The 26,791-nt window shown below is 38.6% G+C and overlaps 1 protein-coding gene across 1 annotated transcript in view; it reads left to right on the forward strand.

The window, feature by feature from the left end:
* The first annotated feature begins 247 nt into the window (after nt 1-247).
* The window catches only part of LOC111151262 (BCAS3, microtubule associated cell migration factor), a 578,517-nt gene continuing 551,973 nt past the window's right edge, over nt 248-26,791 (forward strand). Inside the window, exons 1-4 of the mRNA XM_022509136.1 lie at nt 248-330; nt 2,856-2,910; nt 8,901-8,976; nt 26,285-26,391. Of these exons, the coding sequence (XP_022364844.1) occupies nt 260-330; nt 2,856-2,910; nt 8,901-8,976; nt 26,285-26,391 (309 nt within the window). The 5' untranslated portion in view covers nt 248-259. The remainder of the gene's footprint in view (nt 331-2,855; nt 2,911-8,900; nt 8,977-26,284; nt 26,392-26,791) is intronic.

Raw genomic sequence — 26,791 nt, forward strand, 5'->3', positions numbered from 1 at the left:
TAACTTCTTCTGTGGTTCTAAGGCTTAGTCCAAATAAAAAAAATTCATGATAATTAGAGAACTTCTTTATCTACTTCCTCTCCTAATATCCCCCCTTTCTCGTGTAATGGGGTTTGCTGGGAAGGTTTCCTATATTTTAGGCATTTTCCATGAGGGATCTCAAGTGGGCAACCATAAACCCTCACTCCTACCCACAACAATAATAATCCATTTTTTTTTCTGTCTCTTTGTGCTGGAAACAGGTTTAGCGAATGAAGCTATGGCTACAGATTCTCCCCGAAGACCCAGTCGTTGTACTGGTGGAGTTGTGGTCCGCCCCCAGGCTGTCACGTAAGCAAATTTCAGATAAGCCTAAAAGCTAAAGAAACTTTGCTCAGAATAGTAACTAATATTCAGGTTTCCTTTTTGAACATCTATTTAATTTTACCTTTACAGCATGATAAATATTGCCAAGACCAAATAAAAGGAGTAATTGGAGGATCAAGTTAATGTTATTCACATTTATAGGGTACATCAAAAGCACTATGCTAAATCCTAAGGAGTAATGTGTTTTTAAACTCCAGTTTCAAAAATTCATGACTCATTAATTAGATCAATTTGTTTTTTTTTAAAAAACGAAATGGCATATTATAGAAAATATAGTTGGGAGTATTCTTTTGTGACACATACTATTCATATGAACATATGTTGACCAGATGCTGATGTAAAATGTATCTCTTATCTAGGTCTTAGTCAGAAGGTTTCAAAGTCAGTGACATAAAGAACATTCTATATTTTAAGCATTTTTTGCCAAAGCCTGCTTATACTTTCTAGGAGCATATGATCTAATGTGTTTTTAAGAGATGTATACTTGAAATCACTGTAATCAATAAAAAAGGTATCAGCAAACTGTGAGAATTGGGAGGAAATATTTTAGTGGGAGTATTTAGTGGGGATATTTTAGTATTTTAGATCCTAAAGGGTTTTATTAAGAAGCTAACATAATGTGCTTTAAAGGCTGAGTAGAGTTTGGGCAATTAGAATCAAAGGAACATTTTAGACAAAGGGAATAAGGTGAGCAGATGTAGTAGGGCACGCTCTTTTCATAAATGAAATATAGGGAGGTTGACCTATATAAAGTGGGTTAGGGTGGATAGTGAAGATCCTTTAGTATCTATGTAAGGAGGTGAAACTTGTTTTCTACCTTTTAAAATGTTCATAAGGGAATTGTAGCATTTTATATATTCCCTTGGGCAGTTTGGCATGTTACATAAAGCTTGCCCTCTCTCAGACTATGAAAGGTATATGTATAATACAGTATTTTACTATAATACTTCTGTTTGTTTTTTTTTTCCTCCTGCATTTCCCTGGGCCATACTTCTTTGCTAACTGTGGACCATGGCAACAAGTTAAATATTTTACTAGCTATGAGTTAGGTACTCTTTCAGTCTTTATTTTACAGGAGAAGAAACCAAAGCAGGGAGAAATTAAGTAAATTATCTTCAGGAAAAGCCAAGAAGGGGAACCTGGATCAAACCCAGGCAGTTTGTCCCCAGAGTCTATGCATTTAGGCGGTATTCTATGTTGCCTCACCATATGGTATCCAACTTATATTGCTTCTTATTATTCAATACATAATTTTAGTGTTTTTAAAAAATCTTTTATACATTTGTATTCTTTTAACAAATAGTGCTCGAGCATCTACTCCATGCCCGAAGTACTGGCTTGTAGATTCTGGAGGTAGAAGGTAAACATGAGAGTTGGAGTCCTTTCTGTAGGACAGTTTACATTCTAGTGGGGGAAACAGTATATAAGGAACGTGATTACAGACTCTGATCAGTGCCTGGTGTGCTATGATACAGAATGATAGGGGGAGTCTGACTTCAGGCTGTCAGGAAAGTCCTTTCTGAGGAGGTAACGCTTAAGCTGGAGAAATGAAAGGGATGGAAAAGCATGGAAAGGAATCTAGGCAGAAAGAAAGCTGGCGTAAAGGTCTTGACTGAAAGAGCTTGGTGTATTCTAGGAATGGAATTGCAGATGACAGAAGCAGAGTGAGGAGAGTGGCAAAAAAATGAGCGGGGAGAGGCAGGCCTAATCAAATTATTGTGTGTGTGTTTTTTGTTTTTATTCGGCCTAATCAGTTTTTGTAGCTATTTGAGGCATACTGCTTTTTTATCGGATTTAGAATAACTGATAGGAGTTTCTTCAAATGTAATTTTTCACATGAAATGAAATGAATTGATTTGGTATTTTGAAGAATTTTTTTCCACTTGCTGACATCCATATACTTCCATTTAAAATCTCTCAGTGACCTTAACAGTATCATTTTTCTTCACTTTTATGTGTTTTAATATTTTCCCATGTCTTGTCTATGGCAAAAATTCTTTCTTTTGGACTTCTTAGTATCTCCTAATACCTGCCCTGCACCTGCAGCAAAATGCAGATTGATTTTGCTATATACAGGTAAGGGAGTAGGCGCATAACCAATTTAAAGAGAAGGTCACTAAGTACTGAATCATCAGCCACAGTTCTTCTTGCTCTGACTGGGGAATTCTTTTGCTTTGACTCAAAAGGAAGATCCTGTCTTAGCCTTGTGTCATCACTCCTTCAAATACAAGTTAGAATCTGTATGTTAAATTAAGAGAGCATGACTTTTAAGAAGAGATGATGTTTAAAAAGATTAATATCTCATTTGCATTTCATTTAATAACATTATACGAAGAAACTGGAAAGCAAGTTAACAGAATTATTGGTTGATGAGAGTCTTTTCTCTTTTTGAATATTGTGAGTAACTTTCTTAAGGCTTAGAGAAAGAGCTTTTCCATGTTTTGTTTTAAGATGTCAGGGTCAATTTTATCCATTTCACCTTTTTTCAGGGAGCAGTCCTACATGGAAAGTGTTGTGACTTTTCTACAGGACGTTGTGCCACAGGTAAGTAAGTAAGAAATATAGTAGGTTTTACCATTGGCCAGGGAGATTCTGAAATGTTCTCTTTCCTAAGCTTGACACTGGTATCATGAACTTCAGAAAGATTTTTAACGTTTTAACATCCTGAGCATTGGTAGGGTAGAACTATACATGTTAGTATTACAAGTGCCTTAGTTTTGCATTGTTTGTGGCACAATTATTATTCCTCAAGACTTGCTCTCCTAAGAGGAATCAAGGTGAGATGTTAGTTGAGAGCTGGGACTTGGGATTCTCTAGTTGGATTCTATTTCCAGAATCTTCCTCTTGCCCTAGTTAAATGTTGCCTGTCTGAAATGATCAAAGCAAAGTCTATACTTTGCATTTCATTAACTAGATATTATATTGGCTAAATACTATACTGAGCACAAATCTACATGTCTTTCATGGTGAGCAGTATCTTTATGCCAAGTGGGGTATGCCTTGTTACTCTAACTTACAACAGAAGTTGTCTCTCTATAAACGTAAGAATAAAGAATGAGAGCAACCCTCCTGGGGTCATACCTAGTGCACTGTTGCCCAGATTTAACGTGAGTATCACTTGGCACATGTGTTAAAAATAATCATTTCCAGGCCCCGTCCCAGAGAGTTTGACTCAGTGGAATTGAGGTGGCATCCAGTAACTTGTGTGTGTGTGTGTGTAGTGAGAGCCTCTGGGGATTCTTGTGAAACAGTGGCCATGGGAAGCTCTGTGGGACTACTGAAAGGAAAGGTATTTTCTACTTATGGTGATGTCAGTGTTTCCTGACTGCCAGGCTATTTGTAACCACGCGGTTGAAAAAAGGAATTCATAGATCCAGTGTCCCAGTCTTATGACAGCAATCTAGAAAAGTCTAAAATCCAGATTTCAGTTATATTATGTAAGTTGTATTTATCAAATAAGGGAAAGTATCAGGGAATGTTGATACTACTTTATGATGTTCATGGAAATGGGTCACAATGACAAGGTCCTTTGGCATGTAAAGGATAATAAATGCTTTCCTATTTTGAGGAACTTGGTTACTAAAGGAAGTCAAATTGCTGAAACAAGCAGAGCTTACAGCAGCATTTCAGTAAGTGTTATACATGATAGTATAGACCTAATATGTACTTGCTAAGAGAATGCATAGCAAATAAAGAGTGAAAGAGTCAAATTCTCTCTCTCTCTTTTTTTAAAAGAATTTATTTATTTATTTGACAGACAGAGATCACAAGTGGGCAGAAAGGCAGGCAGACAGAGAGGAGGAAGCAGACTCCCCACTGAGCAGAGAGCCCGATGTGGGGCTCGATCCCAGGATCCTGAGACCATAACCTAAGCTGAAGGCAGAGACTTAACCCACTGAGCCATCAGGTGCCCCGAAAGAGTCAAATTCTAAAGGACATTGGAAATAGCAGTTGAAATGAATGGAAAGGTTAGGTATTGGATGTTGGAAGAAACTGATTAGCTGGGTATGGGAGGCAACAGAGTTGCTGAACAAGAGCATCTTGGACTATGCTCGGAATGGCAGTTCTAGAGAGTAACCTGGGGCTGAAATCCAAACTGGTGTCTCCAATCTGCTCTTTCTCTTAAGCCCTGAGCCCTGGCATGAGGCTGGTTCCAAGGAAAGGGCATTTAAAAATTTTTTGTAATTTGCCTACTCCTAGAGTGCCTTTTTATCACATTTTTACAAAGGCACCTTTTGTGTTAGTGGAAACCCTGCGTGGCAAGCAGTTTTTATTGGCGGGAGGAGAGAGGCTGTGGTTAGAGGCTTTGAGGGAATAGCTAGAGAGTTTGCTGGAGAAACAAGAATACCAGATTGACTAATAGATGGGAAGTAGGGGACCGTTAAAATTGATAGGGTAAAAATGCTGGAAGGTAGAGGATTAATTTAGAAAAAAAAAAGATTAATTTAGTTTTTTGAGCATTAGACATTAGGAAGGAGATAATCTCTGTAATTGCTTATGAAGATTTGGATCAGAGTAGCAACTATGGAAGTGAAGTTGTAGTCCTAGATCTAAGAATTAGAATATTCATTCAAGAAATGTATGTTATGCAGGTCATTGTATTCTGTTTACCCTGGAAATAAAGCAAAAATTCAGGCAGCATACATTTACTTGAGCATCCGCTATGGGTTGGGCAGTGTGTTAAGTTGAAGGGATACTGGTTCCTTTCTGTAAGGCTTCACGGTCTTGTGCAGCAGTTAGCAAACTTTCTGCGAAGGGCCAGATAAGCTTTGCAGTTCATATAATACATGTTGTAACTACTTGACACTGCTTTTTATGTAAAGGAAAAGGCATGGCTCTATTAAAATAAAACTTTATTTGGGACTCCTAGGTGGCTCAGTGGGTTAAGTGTCTGTCTTCAGCTCAGGTCATGATCTTGGGGTCCTGGGATTGAGCCCCGCATCGGGCTCCCTGCTTAGTGGGGAGCCTGCTTCTCCCTCTCCCACTCTCCCTGCTTGTGTTCTCTCTCTTGCTGTCTCTCTTTCTGTCAAATAAAATAAAATCTTTAAAAATAAAATAAAACTTTATTTATATACACAGGTGGTGGGCCAGATTTGGTGACCTATGGCCTCTTTTTTTTTTTTTTTTCAACCTTTAATCCAGAATCTCCCAGTGGTACTTTGTAGTCAGGTATTTGGAAAATTATATTTTTTGCTGATGTTGTGTTCCAACGCCTATTCTGGAAATCTTCAAATTCCTGGAGGCTAGAAATTGTCTTCTGAGTTCCCAAATACCCAGAAAAGGGAGAAAATGTGTTGTTAGACTGGTGTCCGCTTCTTCAGTTATTATAGATAGAGTGAATTCCCATTGTATTTAACAGGTGTTATTGATGGCTGTAGATGCTTTTAGCTGTGCTCTTTGATCTAATAATTTTACTTCTGAAAATCTATTAAATAATAATTCAGAAAGGTAAAGCTCAGAACTTTTCAGTGTATGTGTGTCAAAAGTCTGCATTTTCAGTATAAAAAATTGTAGCCAGCCCAGATGTCAATAGAAGTCAAGCAAATTATGGTATGTGATCCCTATAGAATGATTTGCTATAACTAGAAATTATGCTTCTTGACACAATGGGTGTTATTTTTCGTACAGTGAAAAAAATGAAATATATAAACACAACATGTAAATATAGCATATCTACAATGATCGTGTCTTTTAAAGTTCAATGTAAAAAAATAAAGTTCAGCAATAACTTTATGCTTATGAAAGTGGGTTTGTGTTAGAAACCTGTTATATTCTAAACCTTATATATATCCTTTATAGGAATAAAAGGACAAATAAATAAATAAATCCTGTCAATAATGGGGTGGAAGTTTTGATTCTAAGAGGGCTAAAGTAGTTGGATGTTGGTTGAAGAAGGAAGGCTAATAATTGGGGCTGGAATGTGGGGGAAACCTTCAGGGTAGTAGTACACTGACCTCTGTTAAGATACCAAATGAAAGCTGGATGGGCACTGGGTGAGTATGTGCCTCACTGAGAATAAAATACCCACATGTGCCTTCTCCATGGGAACGTTCAGGAAGGCACACACGAAGCAGTGCTCAGCTGCCTCAGTCAGCTTCACAGAATCTTCTCAAGAAGGCTTAGTAGAGAACACTAAGGAAAGAAGAAACCTTGAAGACATGGCAAAAGCATGCAAGGCTTGTTTTGAAAGTCTTGTTTTCCCCCGAAGGGGAAAAAAAAAGAAGTTCAAGAATCCCAGTGTAGTGAAAGACCTCATTCAACTTTGTTTTGTTCAGCATATCGCTCAGAAATCAAAGGAGAGCATCCTGCAAATGTTGCAAAGGAATTGGGAGAATGTTGACTAATGCTGCAGGTGATAAGCAGCCTTAAGATCTGCTATACTGAAGAAAATTTTGAAAAATGTTACTGCTTTACCAGATTAAAGGAGAGCATGATGTGGGGGGGAAAAAGTTGCTTAAATGCACTGTGCTATTCAAGATTGGATGCTGGAACAGAGAAAGGACATTAGTGGAAAAACTGATGAAATCCAAATAAAGTCTGAGGCTTAATTAATAGTAATACATCAATATCAGTGACATGGTTTTGACAAATGTACCATGGCAAGGTCGGGTTTGGTTAGATAGTTAACATTAGGGGAAACTGGCTGAGGGGTATCTGAGAACTCTCTACTATAGTTAATAATCTAAAATTATTCCAAAATATAAAGCTTATTTTTATTTATTTTTTTAAGATTTTATTTATTTGAGAGAGAGAGTGTGCTCGAGTGAGAGTGGTGACACAAGCAGGGGTGGGGGTTGGGGGCATGGGTGGAGGGAAGAGGCAGAGGGAGAGGGAGAAGCATATTTCTCGCTGAGCAGGAAGCCTGATGCAGGGCTCAATCCCAGGACCCTGGATTGAGATTATGACCTGAACCTAAGGCAGAAGCTTAACTGACTGAGCCACCCATGTGTCCCTAAAGTTTATTTTTAAAAAAGATTTTATTTATTTGAGAGAGAGCCAATGGGAGAGAGAGAGAGTGGGCACAAACAGAGGGGAAGGATAGAGGAAGAGGGAGAAGAGACTCCCCATCTAGCAGGGAGCCAGGACCCTGAGATCATGACCTTAGCCAAAGGCAGACCCTTCATGGACTGAGCTGCCCAGGAGCCCTCCTAAAGTTTATTTTTAAAAATATTTTCAAGGTTGAAAAGACCAAGCCCAAAGAAGAGGAAGGAAATGAGGATGAGGTGGCCGAAGATAAAGTTGATGAATTAGTTGGTTCTAGCGTAGGCTTTCCTCTTCTCCAAAGGAATTGACTGCCCTATACACATCTCACCTTTTTTTAAAAAAGACAATAAAATTGTAAGGATTTGTAAGATGATTTCTGTTGTATAGTAAATCTATTAAAGTAATTGTCTTTTAGTAGTATTTTCATTGTAGATGAGTTTCAGTTATACAAGTTAATAGCTTGTATGATACAGTACAGGGGCTGTAAATTGGCATGGAAATTTAAAGCAGGTTATGTATAATACAAATTATATGTGGGATGGTAGTTTTTATATGCTTTTGGTATAGCTTTTGATAAACCATTGTTTTGTGAACTGAGTACAACTTTATAATTGAAAATATTGCAGGTCTATATTGACATTCTATTTTTTTTTAATATTTTATTTATTTATTTGAGAGACAGAGATCACAAGTAGGCAGAGAGGCAGGCAGAGAGAGGAGGAAGCAGGCTCCCCACTGAGCAGAGAGCCCGATGCAGGGCTTGATCCCAGGACCCTGGGATCATGACCTGAGCAGAAGGCAGAGGCTTAACCCACTGAGCCACCCAGGTGCCCCTATTTTGACATTCTAAATGCTTATAAATATATACAATCTTTGAAACTTTTAAATAGAAACATTTGCTTTATGAAGAAATGACTCCCTTTGAATACTGATGGATACCATCGACACTTTCCCTATGATTTCATGGCAGCTTATGCTTATCTTTGTGAACCCTGCAGGCCTGCAGAAACCGGGTAATAGGTTGAGTGTAGAAGCCAGACAAAAGACTGAAAAAGTAATACTGTACTTTTTTTTTTTTCACCCCCAACTCTGGCCTTTGTCTTCCACCTGGAACTGAAGGCAAGCTGGAAGAAATACTTTTGAAAATTCTAGGTAGTGTGTAATTACCTGATCATAAACACCTGGGGCTAAATAGATACATGTGGTAGTTTTATTTCTCAAGCCTTCTTATTTGTTGGCTAATGTAGGGGATGATTTACTTTTTGAGTTCCTTTGCATTATAGTGATACTTCCTAGTAGGCTGTGATTATTGTATTTTAGGTTTCTGCAATTCCTTAGTAAGTTAAATTCCTTTAACCAAGATTGTCAGACTCCTGGATAGCTTTCTTTAGTAGTAAAAATGTTACAAAATGTGTTGGTTCCCAAGATGTTGGATTGGTGGGATTGGAGAGGGATAACGTTGGCTTTATTTAAGTTGCTTTTTGTCTTGAACATCAGTAATATTAGAGCTGTATAAATTTTTTATTCAGACATTTCTGTTTACTCTGCAGGCTTACAGTGGAACACCTCTAACAGAAGAAAAGGAGAAAATAGTCTGGGTCAGATTTGAAAATGCAGATTTAAATGGTATGGTTTTACTTTTTTGGGGACATATAAATTAAATGTTTGTTTGAGGTTGACCTCATTCCAAAATGAGAACTCTTACTTTAGTCAGATTACTTTCTCTTACAGTAACTTTTTAGTTTTCAAAATAAATTCATTTTTAATTTAAAAAGTAACATAGTCACGCTATAGAAAGTTCATTAGAACTGATATTGTGTAAGTCTGGAAGTAACAGTTACATATAGTGGCTAACTTTAAACTTTAGGACATAAAGATTTCTTAGAAAAGAAGATATTAATTCAAATTTGATCAGATGTTATAGGATATACCTACATAATTATCATTACTGTTGATTGTCTTAGTCTTTAGAATTAATTTTTCCTGAATAGAATTTATGTCTGGATTTTTTTTCCCCAAATACATTCCTACATTCCATTTCATGGCCTCTTCATGCTCCGTTTTGCAAGGTGGCTGCTCCTTGTCAGTTTCCCACAGTACCTAGTTTATTTTCTTCTGCTGAGTTTGGGAGGGACTGGTGAGAAATTGAATGAGAGGATGGAAGAAAGGGAAGAGTACTCATACCTCTCCTCTCTCTGTTAGTGGCTGCATTTCCTTTGTGGTTCTGGCTTCTTCTAGGTAGCTCTACTGGTGTTCTAGCTTCTGCCAGGTGACCCAGCACCCTGCACTCCTGTGTCTCCCTAGCCTAAGTGTGGTCATGGCTTCCTGCTGCTGCTAATGAAATAGGTAGCCTCATGGTTCCTTTTTTGGTCTCTCAGCTGTTCCATCATCTGTGTAACCATTTGTCTTCATTAAATCCCAATTATGAACACACCGAGTTGTTTTCATTTGCTAGCTGGATTTTGGCTGATATCATACTCTTGAGTCTTCATCTCCTCTAACAGTTTAAAAATGTAATGCTGTATATATATATATAAATTTTAAAGTTGCTGTCTAGGAGAGAGAAGTTAAGTTGCACTTCTGCAAACTGACTTCTTTTGAATTTTGGATTCTTTATTAGTGGTTCACTCAAATAATGGCAACTTGTTGGGCCCTCTTTGTGGGAAATAAATACACATTTATTTATTTAATAAATATTAAATAAATAAATATAATTATTCATTTGTATGGGTGATCATTTATGATATATAAACGTTTCCTAATGTGTTTCTCTTTGAAAGCTTATAGTTTTAATTTTTTTCTTTTTATGATCATTAAACTGCCTTGTTTTCTCGTGTATTTTTCCTCCTTTTTCCCTTTTCCCTCTTTTTTTTATCAACTTTAAAAAAAAAAGATTTTATTTATTTATTTGACACAGAGAGAGAGATCACAAGTAGGCAGAGAGGCAGAGAGAGAGGGGGAAGCAGGCTCCCTGCTGAGCAGAGAGCCCGATGCGGGGCTCGATCCCATGAGATCATGACCTGAGCTGAAGGCAGAGGCTTTAACCCACTGAGCCACCTAGGTGCCCCTTCTTTCAAGTATTTATTTGTTTATTTATTTATTTATTACTATTTTTTAAAAGATTTTTATTTATTTATTTGACAGAGGGAGATCACAAGTAGGCAGAGAGGCAGACAGAGAGAGAGAGAGAGAGAAGCAGTCTCCCCACTGAGCAGAGAGCCTGATGTGGGACTCGATCCCAGGACCCCGGGATCATGACCTGAGCTGAAGGCAGAGGCTTAACCCACTGAGCCACCCAGGCGGCCCTCAGGTTTTTATTTAAATTCAAGTTAGTTGACATATAGTGTAATAATATTGGTTTCAGGAGGAAAATTTAGTGATTCATCATTTACATATAATACCTTAGTGCTCATCACAAGTGCCCTCCTTAATATTCGTCACCAAGTTAGCCCATTCCTGCCCACCTCCCGGCATCAACCCTCAGTTTGTTCTCGTAGTTAAGATTCTCTTGTGATTTGCCTCCCTCTCTTTTTTTCCCCCTTTCCCCTTTGTTCAGGTTTTGTTTCTTAAATTCCACATATGAGTGTAATCATATTTGTCTTTCTCTGACTGATTTATTTCACTTGGTGTAATACACTCTAGCTCCATCCACATTGTTGCAAATGGCAAGATTTTATTTTTGATGCTTGAGTAATATTCCTGTGTGTGCGTGTGTGTGTGTGTGTATGTGTGTGTACACACCACATCATCTTTATCCATTCGTCAGTTGGTGGACATTTGAGCTCTTTCCATAATTTGGCTATTATTGATACTGCTGCTGTAAACATCGTGGTGCAAATGCCCTTTCAAATCAGTATTTTTGTATTTTTTGGGTAAATACCTAGTGCAGTTGCTGGGTTGTAGAGTAGTTCTATTTTTAACTTTCTGAGGAAATTTCATACTGTTTTCCTGAGTTGCTGCACCAGCTTTCATTCCTACCAATAGTGCAGGAGGGTTCCCCTTTCTCCACATCCTCAACATCTGTTGTTTCCTGTGTTAATTTTAGCCATTCTGACAGGTGTGAGGTGGTATCTCATTGTAGTTTTTATTTGTATTTCCCTGATACCAAGTGATGTTGAGCATTTTTCAAGATTGCTTTGGCTATTTGGGGTCTTTTCTGGTTCCATACCAATTTTAGGATTGTTCTAGCTCTCTGAAAAATACTGTTGGTATTATGATAGAGATTGCCTTAAATGTGTAGATTGCTTTGGGTAGTATAGACTTTTAACAATATTTGTCCTTCTAATCTGTGAGCATGAATGTCTTTCCATTTCCTTGTGTCATCTTTAGTTTCTTTCATAATTGTTTTATAGTTTTCAGAGTACAGATCTTTTACCTCTTTGGTTAGGTTTATTCCTAGGTGCAATTGTAAATAGGATTGATTCCATAATTTCTCTTTCTGCTGCTTCATTATTGGTGTATAGAAATGCAACAGGGGCACCTGGGTGACTCAGTTGGCTAAGCCTCTGCTTTCGGCTCAGGTCATGATCCCAGGGTCCTGGGATCAAGTTCTGAGTTGGGCTTCCTGCTCAGCAGGGAGTCTGCTTCTTCCTTTTTCTATCCCTCTGCCCCTCCACACTGCTCATTCTCTCTCTCTCTCTCAAATAAATGAATAAAATCTTAAAAAAAAAAATGCAACAGATTTATGTATATTGATTTTGTAGCCTGTGACTTTGCTGAATTTGTGTATTAGTTCCAGCAATTTTTTGGTGGAGTCTTTTGGGTTTTCTATGTAGGGTATCATGTCATCTGTGAATAGTGAAAGTTTGACTTTTTCCTTGCTGCTTTGGATGTCTTTTAATTCTTTTTGTTGTCTGATTGCTGAGGCTAGGAGTTCCAGTATTATGATAAATAACAGCGGTGGGAGTGAGCATCCCTGTCTTATTCCTGACTAGAGAGGAAAAGCTCTCAGTGTTTCTCCATTGAGGATGATATTAACTCTGGGTCTCTTGTATATAACCTTTGTGATGTTGAGGTACGTTCTATCTATCCCTACTTTGTTGCAAATGGATTTTATCAAGAATGGATGCTTCATTTTGTCAGATGCTTTTTCTGCATCTATTGAGAGGATCATATGTTTCTTATCCTTTCTTTTATGAATGTGGTGTATCACATTGGTTGATTTGCAATATTGAACTGCCCTTGCAGCCCAGGAATAAATCCCACTTGATTGTGGTAAATAATTCTTTTGATGTACTGTTGGATCCTATTGGCTATTACTTTGGTGAGAATTTTGGCATCCATGTCCATCAGGGATATTGGTAATTCTCCTTTTTAGTGAGGTCTTTGTCTGGTTTTGGGATCAAGGTTAATGCTAGCCTTGTAGAAAGAGTTTGGAAGTTTTCCTTCTGTTTCTATTTTTTGGAGTAGTTTCAAAAGAACAGGTAGTAACACTTTAAATGTTTGGTAGAATTCCCCTGGGAAGCCATCTGGCCCTGGACTTTTATTGGGAAATTTTTGGTTATTATTTCAATTTCTTTGCTGGTTATGGCTGTATTCAAATTTTCTGTTTCTTCCTATTTCAGTTTTGGTAGTTTATATGTTTCTAGGGATTTATCAATTTCTTCCATATCGCCCAGTTTTTGGCATATAATTTTTCATAAGATCCTCTTATAATCGTTTGTATTTCTATGGTGTTGGCTGTGATCGCTCCTCTTTCATTCATTATTTTATTTATTGGGGTCCTTTCTTTTTTCTTTTTGGTAAGTCTGGGTAGGGGTTTATCAGTTTTATTAATTCTTTGAAAGAATCAGCTCCTAGTTTCATAGGACTAGCTCCTAGTTTCCTGTTGTATTGTTTTATTTATTTGTTTGTTTGTTTCTATATCATTTTTTTCTGTTCTAATCTGTATTATTTCCCTTCTTTTAATGGCTTTAGGCTTTATTTGCTGTTCCTTTTCTAGCTCCTTTAGGTGTAAGGTTAAGTTGTGTATTTGAGACTTTTCTTGTTTCTTGAGTCAGGCCTGTATTGCTATGTACTTCCCTTTTATGACTGCTTTTGCTGCATCCTAAAGGTTTTAGACTGTCATGTTTTCATTTTCATTTGCTCCCACATATTTTTTTAATTTCTTCTTTGATTTCCTGGTTAACCTGCTCACTCTTTAGTAGGATGTTCTTTAATCTCCATGTATTTATGGTCTTTCCGCATTTTTACTTGTGGTTGACTTCAAGTTTCATAGTGTTGTGGTCTGAAAATATGCATGGTATGAGCTCAGTCTTTTTGTACTTGTTGAGGCCTGATTTGTGACCCATTATGTGTTCTATTCTGGAGAATGTTTCAAATGCATTTGAAGAGAATGTGTATTCTGTTGTTTTAGGATGAAATGTTCTGAATATATTTGTTAAGTCCATCTGGTCCAGTGTGTCATTCAAAGCCATTGTTGCCTTGTTGATTTTCTGCTTAGATGATTTGTCCATTGTTGTAATTTGGGTGTTAAATTCCCCTAGTATTATTGTATTATTATCAAGGAGTTTCTTTATGTTTGTTATTAATTGATTTATATATGTGGGTGCTCCCAAGTTGGGGGGCACAAATATTTACAATTGTTAGTTCTTCTTATTGGATAGACCCCTTTATTATGGTATAGTGCCCTTCTTCATCTCTCGTTACAGTCTGGTTTAAAGTTTGTTTGATATAAATATTGCTAATCTGGCTTTCTTTTGATGTCCATTAGCATGATAAACGGTTCTCCATCCCCTCACTTTGTTTTTTTTTAAGTAAGCTTCTCACCCAACATGGGGCTTGAAATCACAGCCCCCAGATTAGGAGTTGCATGTTTCACCAACCAACCAGCCTTGCTTTCAGTCTGCAGGTGTCTTTAGATCTAAAATGAATCCCTTGGAGGCAGCATATAGATGGGTCTTATTTTTTTATCCATTCTGATAGCCTGTGTCTTTTGATTGGAGCATTTAGTCCAGTTACGTTCAGTGATTTTTTTTTTTCAGTGATTATTGATAGATATGAATTTTGGTGCCATTGTATTACGTGTAAAGTCAGTGTTTCTGGAGATTTTCTTTGCTCCTTTCTAGTCTTTGTTGCTTTTGGACTTCCTTTCCCACTAAAGAGCCTCCTTTAATATTTCTTGTAGGGCTGGCTTAGTAGTCATGAACTCCTTTAGTTTTTGTTTATCTGGAAAACTCTTTATCTCTCCTTCTGTTCTGAATGACAGCCTTGCCAGATTAAGTATTCTTGGCTGCATATTTTTCCCATTCAGCACGTTGACTATATCATGCCACTCTCTTCTGGCCTGCCAAGCTTCTGTGGAGAGATCTGCTAACCTTGTTTTCTCTTGTAGGTTAGGAATTTATTTTCCCTTGCTGCTTTCAGGATTCTTTCCTTGTCTCTCTGTTTTGCAGATTTTACTATGAGATGTCTTGGTGTTGGCCTGCTTTTGTTGATTTGGATGGGAGTTCTCTGTGCCTCCTGGATTTGGATGTCTGTTTCCTTCTCCAGATTAGGGAGGGTTTTGGTGATAATTTTCACAAATAAACCTTCTACCCCCTTTTCCCTCTCTTCTTCTGGGACTCCTATGATATGAATGTTACTGTGCTTTAGGGAGTTGCTGAGTTCCCCAAGTCTGAATTTGTGATCCACTATTTTTCTTTCTCTCTTCTTTTCAGCTTGTTTTTCATAATTATATCATCTGTATCACTTATTAGTTCCTTTGCTTCTTCCATCCTTGTGGTCATTACATCCAATCAGTTTTGTATCTTGGTTATAGCATTTTTTATTTTGGCCTGTCTAGTTTTTAGGTCTTTTATCTCTGTGGTGAAGGACTCCCTCGTGTCTTCTGTGCTTTTCTCAAGTCCAGCTAGTATCCTTATGATTGCTGTTTTAAATTCTGGTTCAGAAATACTACTTGTATCTGTTTTGAATAAATCCCTGGCCGTGATCTCTTATTTTTTCTTTCGGAATGAATTTCTTTGTCTTGGCATTTTGTCTAGGGCTCTCTCTTCTTTGTGTTAGGAAAGCCTGTTATGTTTCCTACTCATATTAAGAGGTCTGATACTCTCCAGGGCCTGGCACTTCAGGAAGTGTTTCTGGTTACTCTGCTGTTGTATTTGGCTGCTCTTTCCCTTGTGTCAGTCCAATGTAGAATTTATCCTTGCCTGCAGTTGGGAATGTTTGGATCTTGTCCACTGTATGGTGAGTTTTAACTAAGTGCGTTTCAGTCTGCTTGTTAAAAGAGGCTAGATCCTATTTCCTCTAGAGCTGAAGCTTTGTAGTACTCTATCGTCAGTAGACTTGGTGCGTTTTGGGGGTTTGTGCTGGTCTTCTGGGGGAGGGGGCCTGCTGGTGCTCTGATTCTCAGGTACACTTGTATTAGTAAAGAAGCACCTGCAGAGCGCAGGGGTCAGGGCTTGGTGTAAGTGACTCAAGCCTCTGCTGTGGGCACCACGCTACTCACTGAAGTCCATCCCTGCTGAGGGACAGGGATAAAAACGGCATCAGCTGACTCTCTTGTCCTTGGAGAGTGGAGTTCGCACATGCCACTATTCAGGAAGTCCTCACAGATGTGTGAACAATCTCCCCTCTTGTGTCCCCAGCTTCTGTTGGATCCCTGTCTTCATGCTGTCTGTGTCCCAGCCATCTGCTCACTTGGTGCCGCAGTGCTCCTGTGTTTTAGCTCAGGCCCATTGGCTGGGTTTCAAAACTCCAAATTTTAGGGATCTGGTGCTACACAGACCCATGCTGTTCCTCTGGGTGAAGGTCTTGCCACACTGTGGGTAGTGCTGGTTTGTTCCAGAAGGACAGTAGCACGAATGTGCCGAGGCTTGGAGTTTATGGCAAAATGTAACTGAGAGCTGGCGTCCAGGTGAGCTGCCCTCAGCAGCTGTTTCTTCTCCTCCTATGCTAATGAACTGGCAGCTCAGTGGCACTCAGTGGCTCTTTTGTCCCCACAAGGAGGTGCCGCCTCTCCCAGATACACTCCAGGAAGGGGAACTGTTTCTCCCAGTGTGACCCAGGGAATCCTCATACCACGCTGTCTGCTCCTGGGCTTCTGCCTTCCTTCTCCACACGTGCACCTTTGTGCCCTCCAGGCTCCACCTGGAGATGGTGCAGTCTTCTAAAACTTAAGACTTTGAGCTCCACTGCTTGTAAAAACTCGAAATAATCAGCCCCTCCTGTTTCACCTCAGTGGGGAAGTGTTTTCTTGTGCAATGTCCTGAGCTCTGTTCTCTTTCTCTCTCTCTGTTTCTCTCTCTCCCTCTGTCTCTCTCTCTCTCTCCCTTGCCTCTCTCCCTCCTCTCTGCAGCACCAGGATTCTTTTCTCCCCCAAATGACATCTCTGCACCTCTCATCTTCCACGATGTGGCCTTTTTTCTCCCTCTAGTTGTACAGTTTGTTCTCTCAACCCTTGGATTGATTTCCTGGGTGTTCAGAATGATTTGATATTTATCTAGCTGTGTTCAAGGGACGAGGCAAGTGTAGGGTCCTCCTCCTCTTCTTTTCCGTCTTTATTAATAGCTAGGTAACTATTTATCTTTTGTTTTCTATCATTTTTCCTCTTGAATTTAGACTCTTTTTTCTTTTCTGGAAGTATATTTTTTGCTTTGTGCAGTCAGAGAGTATTGGAGAACTTTTTTTTTTTTTTAAGATTTTATTGTAAAGTAATCTCTACAACCAATTTGGGGCTTAAATCCACAAGAGTTGAGATCAAGAGTTGTATGGTCCACTGACTGAGCCAGCCAGGTGCCCTCTTAAAGAACTTTCTTGATTTAATAACAAAGTAAATGAGGTCATGGTCTTGGAAATACTAGTGCAGATAGTAACAAAAGCTTGTTTTACAACATATGCAAATTGTTAAAAATAATTTTTAAGGGCATAAGTTCATATCAGCAGCAAAAAAGAAAATTATTTTAATATTACAAAACTAACATTTAGAAAATTTCATCAAAATAATCTTAAGCATGATTTTCTGTTTGTTGTTGTTTTTTTAACAGTAAGACTTGTTGGCATAATATTCCATAAAGCGTTTGCTTTACTGAAGTAAAATGCATCTGGAAATGTAGATTGATTCTGCTTGAAAATTATTTTAGTCTGTGTGTGCTATTGAACTTATAATAGTTGTTTTATTTTATTTCCTCAAAGATTTTATTTATGTAATTGGCAGGGAGAGAGGCTGTTAGAGAAGGAACACAAGCACGGGGAGTGGGAGAGGGAGAAGCAGGCTTCCTGCCGAGCAGGGAGCCCGATGTGGGCCTCAACCCCAGGACCCTGGGATCATGACCTGAGCCAAAAGCAGATGCTTAATGACTGAGCCACCCAGGCGCCCTATAGTGGTTTTAAATGTAGTATCCCATATCCCAGTTGATTTATTAAGCTTTTAAATGTATAAATTTTCCTCAAATACTTTAGCACACTCACATGTCCTTCGGTCTCTCCTTTCTGTATCATATTGATATGGTACGAAATTTTGGCCCAGGTTTTTAATGGATGTACTTTTTATTATCTCTGACCCTAGGAGTACGTGTGTACACTTGTTAGGTTTTTAAACAATAGTAGTCTCTTACAGCATTTCTTGAATTTGTCTATATGTGTCCTTTCCTTTCCTTCTCTTCTCCTCCTCCTCCCTACTTCCCTCCCTCCTTTCCTCCCTTCTTTTCTTTCCTCTTCCTTTTCTTTTCTCTTTTCTTTTCCTTCTTTCTTTCTTTCATCTGAGTGAGAGAGAGATATTGATTGAGCATGAGCAGGGCGAGGAAAGGGGAGGGAGAGAGAGAACCTCAAGCAGATTCTGTGCTTAGTTCAGAGACTGACGCAGGGATTGATTTCATGACCCTGAGATCATGATCTGAGCTGAAACCAATAGTCAAACGCTTAACCAACTGCACCACCCAGACATCCCTATTTGTGTTCTTTCTTCAAGCATTTTTTTTTTAAGGTTCTTTTTGCAGCAAACCTGAGGTGTTTACAATTGAAAGAAAATTTGACTGTGGAAAAGAAGAAAAGTAGGGTTGATTGGCTCCAATTCCAGCATCTCATTGAAGAAGGCCAGCAAGGGCTAAGTTTTCCTTCGCGTTGGACTTTCTTGATCAGCCAGTCTGCCCTTCCCTGGTGCCTGGTACACCTGGGGTGCAATTCCTTCTTCACCGCCTTTTGTCTTTCATGATACCCTAGGGGAGCTAGCGGAGGGGATTCTTCTGGTCCCAGCCAGGCTAATTTAGCAGCTTGCAGAATTCTTCAGAGAGCAGCTGTGGGTACCTGGAGATGGTATTAGGTATTTAGGCTTCTCTTTGCCAGACCTGGACTTTTTCTGGCAGAACAATCTTAGAAGTTTATTAGCTGTCTGTAGATTTAAGTTATTTTATATTTTTAATGAAATTCTATTAGCTATTAATTTAAAAGTTGCAGTGTTTGAATTGAAAACTCTGCTCTGGTGATTGCTTTCTATTCTTTCCAACAGACCTGGGAGCTCTGCTTTTTTTGCTTGGAATGATAGAGTGATACCAGTTGGCCCCTTGCCTCCAGGCTGCAACCCATTTGATTATGGCTTATCGTGGTTGGGGGTTGACTACACAATGACTAACAGGAGATAATTCTAAGGGAACTGTCTTATTGGGCTTCTTGAATCCTGGGCTCTCTTAGGTATCTCCATTCTTAATCTTTGTACTGACTTTGGCTTGGTGTTAGGTGGAGAATCCTGTTTCTGAAACTCATTCGTGAGTGGGATGAAGTTCCTTCATGTCATTGTCACTGTTCTCTTTCTGCTTCCAGGCAGTCTGACTTATACCTAAACTTGTTTCTCTTGAGGCTCCATACTGAAAAAGGTGTAAGGAGTAGCCAAAGCAGTTTAATACCCTGATGTTTCTGTCAGATTCCTTAAAGGTGAGCGTATAATTTGAGTCCCAGAACACATTAACTAGCTGGTTTGCTACCTTAAAACAAGAACTGCCAACCTTCTAGACTGTGAGGGAAAATTCCTACCACCCGCCCTCTGCCGGCCCATCCTGACTCAATCAATTCTAATATAAAAGTACTAGTATAGTACTATGTTACATATGTTATATTGTATATTATATATACTATGCTATAGTGTAGCACTCACTATACTTAGGTATCTATTTTTATATTCAACAGGCTTTTTTTTTTAGTTGCAAGTGGTTGGTTTAAAAAAATAAAAATAATTTTTATTGTGGTAAAATACATATAACATAAAATTCACCTTTTTAGCCATTTTTAAGTGTATAGTTAGGTAGTGTTAAGTACATTCACATTGCTATGCAAATAATGTCTGGAACTTTTCATCTTGTAAAACTGAAACTCGTGAAACTCTGTAGCCATTATACAGTAGTTCCACATTCTCTCCTTCCCACTGGCCCTTGGTACCCACCATTCTACTTTCTGGCTCTATGAATTTGATTACTCAAGGTACTTCATAAGTGGTATCGTGTAGCAATTGTCTTTATGTGACTGACTTATTTCACTTAGCATGTCAGGGTTCATCCATGTGTAGCATGTGTTGGAATTTTCCTTTCAAGGCTATATAATATTCCATTGTATGTGTATATCACATTTTATTTATTTGTTCATTGATTGTCATTTGGGTTGCTTCCACCTTTTGGCTTTGTGAATAATGCTGCTATTAATATTATTGTATAAATATCTCTTTGAGTTTCTGTTTTTGATTCTTTCCGAGAATATTTCCGTAAGTGGAATTGTTGTCTCATGTGTTAATTCTTTTTTTTTTTTTTTAGGATTTTATTTATTTATTTGAGAGAGATCACAAGTAGGCAGAGAAGCAGGCAGAGAAAGAGGGTGAAGCAGGCTCCCTGCTGAGCAGAGAGCCTGTCGCGGGGCTCAATCCCAGGATCCTGGGATTATAACCTGAGCTGAAGGCAGAGGCTTTAGCCCACTGAGCCACCCAGGCGCCCCTCATGTGTTAATTCTGTCTTTAATTTATTTTTGAGGAAATTCCATACTGTTTCCATATGGGAATTTTTTTTTTTAAGATTTTAATTATTTATTTGATAGAGATCACAAGTAGGCAGAGAGACAGGCAGAGAGAGACAGAGGGAGCAGGCTCCCCACTGAGCAGAGAGCCTGATGCGGGGCTTGATCCCAGGACTCTGAGAACATGATCTGAGCTGAAGGCAGAGGCTTTAACCCACTGAGCCATCCAGGCGCCCCAAGGAATTGTTTGTTTTTTTTTTTTTTTAACCTGCTCACATCATATAGCTGGAGAGGACAGTGGCCTGAAACTTCTAGTCATTCACTTCTTGTCACTACTTCTTTCTGAATGCTTGCTTCTCTTCTTTGACTTCTCTAATGAGGTTGGAGCCATGATTGGTTAAAGCTCCCTGATTATACATTTATGATTGTACTATATGATCAAAGAGGAAAACGTACTCATTGGGTGTCCAGAAAGATCACCTTCCAGTTACTGGTATAGTTCCAGTGGCCAAGGATGTAATACTAGAATTGGCTCAGCTGGTCATGTGCCTGTTCCTGTGCTCAGTGGGGAGTAATATCAGTTACCAGGAAAGGGGGTGGCATAGAGTAAGAAGTGTGTGGGGCACACAAAGGCAATAGCTGCTGCAAGCAGCTCGGGGTGCTCCACATGTCAGCTACCCCCTAGACATTTCACTTATATGTCTCACAAATGGTTCAGTTTCTTACTCCTTTTCCCATCTAACTATGTTCCCTCAAAAGCTATGCTTCAGTCCTGCTTGGCTTTCAGGTTATGAATGGCACAGAACTTTTCATGCCTCAGGATCTTTGTACAGGGGGCCTTCTGGTTGAACGTTCTTTCCTGCCTTAATCCTCATTCACCTATTAGCATCTACTAAAAATGACTTCCCAGTTTTTAGACCGAGTATTGGCAGTACACTGCTGCTATTAATACACACATGGAATACAGAAGCAGCTGGTTTGGGAGAAAGATCTAATTTCACTTTATACCTTGATTTTTTAGATGAGCAGAACACCCAGTGGGCCTCTGTTCCCCAGTTGCAAACATTTTTCTAAGGAGGGCGAGTATACTGAGTGGTCAAGGTTTTGGAGGATGGGTGAATGAAAGGAGAATGTTGTAGTTGACTAAAACCACAGAAGAATGCTACATGTCTCTATAGGAAAGATTGTAAAGTCCATGTTTTGGGAGCAAATAAGGATAAATAAACCAGTAGAAAAGATAAAGAACAGTTATGGTTAGAATAACCAGTGATGGTATAATAGAGGATATAAAGAAAAGTCAAAGAATAAGGATTGCTTAAAGCTGTAACAGTTTTGAAGAATAACCTCAATTTTTACAAAATTAGAAGTTCCATTCCAGAGTGATAAAGTCTGCTGTACCACCGTCTAGAGAATGAAAAATAGTACAAGTTACTGGGCAGAATCTAAAATAAGAGAAAGGAGATTTTGTTCATATAATGACCTCAGGGTTTTGTATGTGGCATTTGAGCCCTTCTAAAAGTAACAACCTGTGATCAAGATGGTAGCTGTAGTAGAAAGATGACTGGATTGAGTGTCAAGAATCCTGAGATTTCTTTTCAGCTTTGAGTACATTATACCTAACTTGTTCTCGTCAATGATAAAATGAAATAGGCTCCTGCTCTGCACACAAAACAGGATTGTTGTCAGATTAGCTAATCTATATATCACAGCACATTGAAAACTATAAAAGACCGTGTATATGTTAGGTATAAAGAGAATTATGCCTTTGGAAAATAAGTTTATAATTCTGAATTTTCCTGGAGATAGAATCATGTGCTGTTAATTTTGTACCAGTGAATTCTTGTCAAATGAAAATCAGTATTAAAAATTACTGATTAGGGGCGCCTGGGTGGCTCAGTGGTTAAAGCCTCTGCCTTCGGCTCAGGTCATGATCCCAGGGTCCTGGGATCGAGCCTCACATCGGGCTCTCTGCTCAGCAGGGAGCCTGCCTCCTTCTCCTCTCTCTCTCTCTGCCTGCCTCTCTGCCTACTTGTGATCTGTCTGTCAAATAAATAAAAATCTTAAAAAAAAAAATTACTGATTAGAAGCTATGTTGAGCATTTTGATCTTTATATTTGGGCAACAGGAAGTCACTAATATAGAGGATGGAGGTGAGGAGATATGTCATTATTTATATTTTGTAAAAAAGTACTCTTTTGTATGGAGTTTGTGGGTAACAATGGATGTAGGAAGCCATTTTATGCTTTTGGAGTTTACGTTTTAATGGACAGAGTAGTGGTGGTGTAAGCAGAGAGCTGTTTAGGAAGACACAGGTGATAGATTGCTGATAGATTTATTGTTAGAGGAAAGGAAGAAGGTGATTCTCGACTTTGCCAACTGGCTGGATAGTCATGCTATTTACCAAAATAGAGAACCCTGGAGGAAGATCAGGTTTGTGGAGGAAATCATGATTTTTTTTTAAGATTTTATTTATTTATTTGACAGAGATCACAAGTAGGCAGAGACGCAGGCAGAGAGAGAGAGAGAGAGAGAGAGAGGAGGAAGCAGGCTCCCTGCAGAGCAGAGAGCCTGATGCGGAACTCGATCCCAGGACCCTGAGATCATGACCTGAGCCGAAGGCAGAGGCCCAACCCACTGAGCCACCCAGGCGCCCCGGAAATCATGATTTTTGAGTGGAATTTGATCTTCTACTGAGACATCCAAAAACCCATGTTGAGGAAGTCACTAGCAGATACTAAGAAAAGCAGTGGATGGAATGAGACCACTTTGGAGGTTATACTTCATGAACAGTGTTTAGGAGTTAGTTAGCTTTGAACAACTCCAGTATTTAAAGAGTAGGTGGAAAGGAATGAGCCAGGGGAAGGAGTGGTCATAGAATGATTAGAGTGATTGGAGGAAAACCAGGAGAAGGTTATACCTGGAAAACCAAAGGAAAATATTTTAAGGAGAAGATGGTGAGCGTTGGTTATAGCTGCTAAATAGTCTAACAAGATGGGCTTGAGAAACATACATTGCATTCAACAACTTGGAGATTACTGGTGACCACAGCAGAAGTTACTTGGGAGGAGTGTTGGGGGCAGAAACCATTTTGAAATGGATTTGGCGTGAATGAGAGGATGAAGTATAGATGATAATTACAACTTCATCAAGGAGTTCATCTTCTAGAAGGAGAGGACAGTAATGAAGTCAAGTAAAGGGAGAGGGTTTTATTGTTTCAATTTATGATTTTTTTAAAGCCTTATTTATTGTGCAAATATATCATGGTAAATAATACAAAAGGGTAGATCAGTGAATGAAGTTTTACAAATCTAGCACCTGTGTAACCATCACCTAGGGTAAGAGATAGAATATTGTTACCTAATTGCTTCATGGTTTTGCATTTCATATCAATAGAATTATTTGCTATCGAGTTTTCTTGTGTCTGGCTTCTCTTGCTCATTTTATCTGTGAGGTCCATGCCTGTTATGTATGACAGTGGTTCATTCGTTTTCTGTGGTGAATAGTGTTCCATTGTTTCAGTATACTGCTGTGCTTGTCCACTTTCCTTTTGATGGACATTTGGATTGATTCCAACTTTTGGCTCTTATCCAGTAACGCTGCTAACTGAGCCTGGCTGGTGACTCTTGATCTTGGGGTTGTGAGTTTGAGCCCCACGTTGGGTGTAGGGAATACTTAAAAAAATAAAATCTTAAAAAAAACCCACAAATAATGCTGCTGTGAATATTCTTGTGCTTGTCTCTTGGCATATATATGCTCTTTTTTCTAATGAGTAAATACCTAGATTGGAGCTACTTGGTCAAAGAGCATTGTATCTTCAATGTGGGCATATGTTGTCAAACTGTTTTCCCAACTGGTTGTACTGATTTACATTCCTTAGCAGTAAATAAGCAGTACTTTATTCCACTTCCCGCCAACACTTGGTTTTGTCATTGTGGTTTTAATCAGCACTTCCTTAATTACAAATGAGATTGAGCCACTTTTCATGCTTATTGATGGTGGATTTATTTGAATGTCTTCTTTTTGAAGTGTTTTTTCATGTCTCCAGCCTGTTTTTCTAGTGACTTATCTTTTTCATACTGATTTTTAACTGTTACATGTACAAGATGAGTCCAAGTGGGGTTATAGTTGTTCTAAATCTCTTCTCCCCTGCTGTGGCTTGCCTTTTCACTTTTCTGGTAAGGGTGGCTGATGATTAGCAGGATTTCTCCATTTTAATGTAAGAGATAATGTGGTAGAATTTGCCAATCTTTTATGCAGAGTTTTTTGGTGTCCTATTAAGAAGTCTTTCTCTGTACCATGATAACGAAAGTGTCCTTCTACATTATCCACTCATGTAATTTTACCTTTGTTATTTACATCTAAATTTCCCTGGCACTGATTTACTTGAATTTTTTTAAAAGGTAGGAGACACTTCAGCATATTCAAGTGCTCATTGAAAATATCTAGTAGCATGGAAAGTATTGAAGATACAGGAAAGAAATGATTAGAAAAAGGCTCCTGAGAAGGTTGGGGAGGATGAGATCCAAAGCACAGATGCAGAAATTTACTCTAGAGAGAAGGAAAGACAACTATTTGTAATGGGATGGAATGAGAACAGAGTGGTACCAATGCACTCGGGTCTTCAACAACAGATTTCTGGTTTCTCTGTGCCGTCTGTGACAGACTATCTGCTGAGTAAGGAGAGACTGGGTGGAGTCAGGGCTTGGAGAAAGCTTAAGAAAGTCATTGAAGAAATTCTAGGTGAAGTTCCAGAAAAAAGAATATGTGCTGTGCTGTTTTGAGGGTCCATTGAGGTTTGTAGAAATAAATTTATTTTAGTGGTACCAAATTCTGTCTAATTGTGTGATATTCCTGTAGCATACTTGATTGCCGTAGAGTGTATGAAGATAACAGGTACTTGGGTTCTTCTGGGATTGATATTTTGCGAGATGGGTGCTATGCAGAGATCCCATAAAGAGAGATCAGACTGTAGATTATTGGCAGAAGTTACTGAGATGATTGATCAAAGACCATAAGATGGAAGGAGAGTCAACATAAGGTGGTCCGAAAAATAGGGAGAAGGCAGGGTTGTTGGTGGACCAGAAGGCCTAATGAAGTCAGAAAATGGATCATAATGGAAGTGGTTGAGAAAACTTGCTAGAGGATAAGGTCATGATTTAGACTAGAATGCTTGAATTCGTGTTTTGTGAGGTGCAATAATTTTGTTCCGGAAGGATATCTTTCATAATACTGACTATATAAGAGATGCTTAATATTCACTGATGTGAATTGGAAGTGATTAGACAAGTATCTATAATTCTCTTGTAGTGGACCATATGCCCAGTGTTCAGGTATATCAGAATTAAATTCTTAAATATGAAGGAACATAACTTGTCTTCCACTGTTAAGTATATAAATATTAGAAAATCTAGTAGGTTATACTTCATATTTATATTTAATTAATTTTTGTAAATTTTTTTTCATGTATCATTTATAGATTCTGGTTTTGTTCCTGGTATCAATAGTCCCAAGTTCTCTAGTGAGAATTTTTTTTTTTTTAAAGGAGTCACTTTTTTTTTCTTTTAAAAAGATTTTATTTATTCATTTGAGAGAGAGAAACAGAGAGAGACAGAGAGAGCACAAGCAGGGGGTGAGGGAGAGGGAGAGAGAGAAGCCGACTCCCCACTGAGCTGGGAGCCCAACATGGGGCTGGATTCCAGGACCTGGAGATCATAACCTGAGCCAAAGGCAGACGTCCAACCAACCGAGCCACCCTGGTGCCCGTCTAGTGAGAATTAAAAAAAAAAAAATCTTACTTGTGCAGATAATTATAGGTACTGTTAAAAAAAAAACCCAACTACTGGTTTTGTAATTTCAGCTTCCTGTTCACTTTCTTACAAATGATGTCTTCCAAATACTTAATTTTTACTGAAAAACAATATAAACAATTGTTAGACTAATAATATTAAAGAAGTGTAGCTGTTTTCTTTTTGATTTGCTTCTTTGTGGCTTAATTCTCATGCAGATACATCAAGAAATCTGGAATTTCATGAAATACACAGCACTGGGAATGAGCCACCTCTGCTGATTATGATCGGCTACAGTGATGGAATGCAGGTCTGGAGCATTCCGGTAAGTCTGGAGAAGGTTGAATCCCTAAAATACAATACTGGGCAGCATGCTCACTGATTTGAACCCTGGCCATACTTTCCGTAAGGTCTCATCCATTTATTTCATTAGCAGTTGCTGAGAGGCTGCTGTGTGTGTAACAGGGCACAAAGAACAAGGGGCAAGTGAGGGGACAGAGGGGCTGTAAATGATTTGTGATGTCGGGCCAGGAATTGTGGGAATCACCTTATGCCAGATCTCATTTTTTCATCCTAGTAACTCTGTTGAGTAGGTATTATTATTATTTCCCTCCCTTTTTCCAAAAGAGTGAACAAGCTTAGAGAAGCCTTTTTCTTTTGTTTTTTAAAATTAGCAGTCATTAAAAATCAGTGTTTTGAATCAGTTAAAACAGTCATGTGGTACA

This window comes from Enhydra lutris, unplaced genomic scaffold, assembly GCF_002288905.1.
Source record: "Enhydra lutris kenyoni isolate GAN:26980312 unplaced genomic scaffold, ASM228890v2 scaffoldscaffold26, whole genome shotgun sequence".
Taxonomy (NCBI): domain Eukaryota; kingdom Metazoa; phylum Chordata; class Mammalia; order Carnivora; family Mustelidae; genus Enhydra; species Enhydra lutris.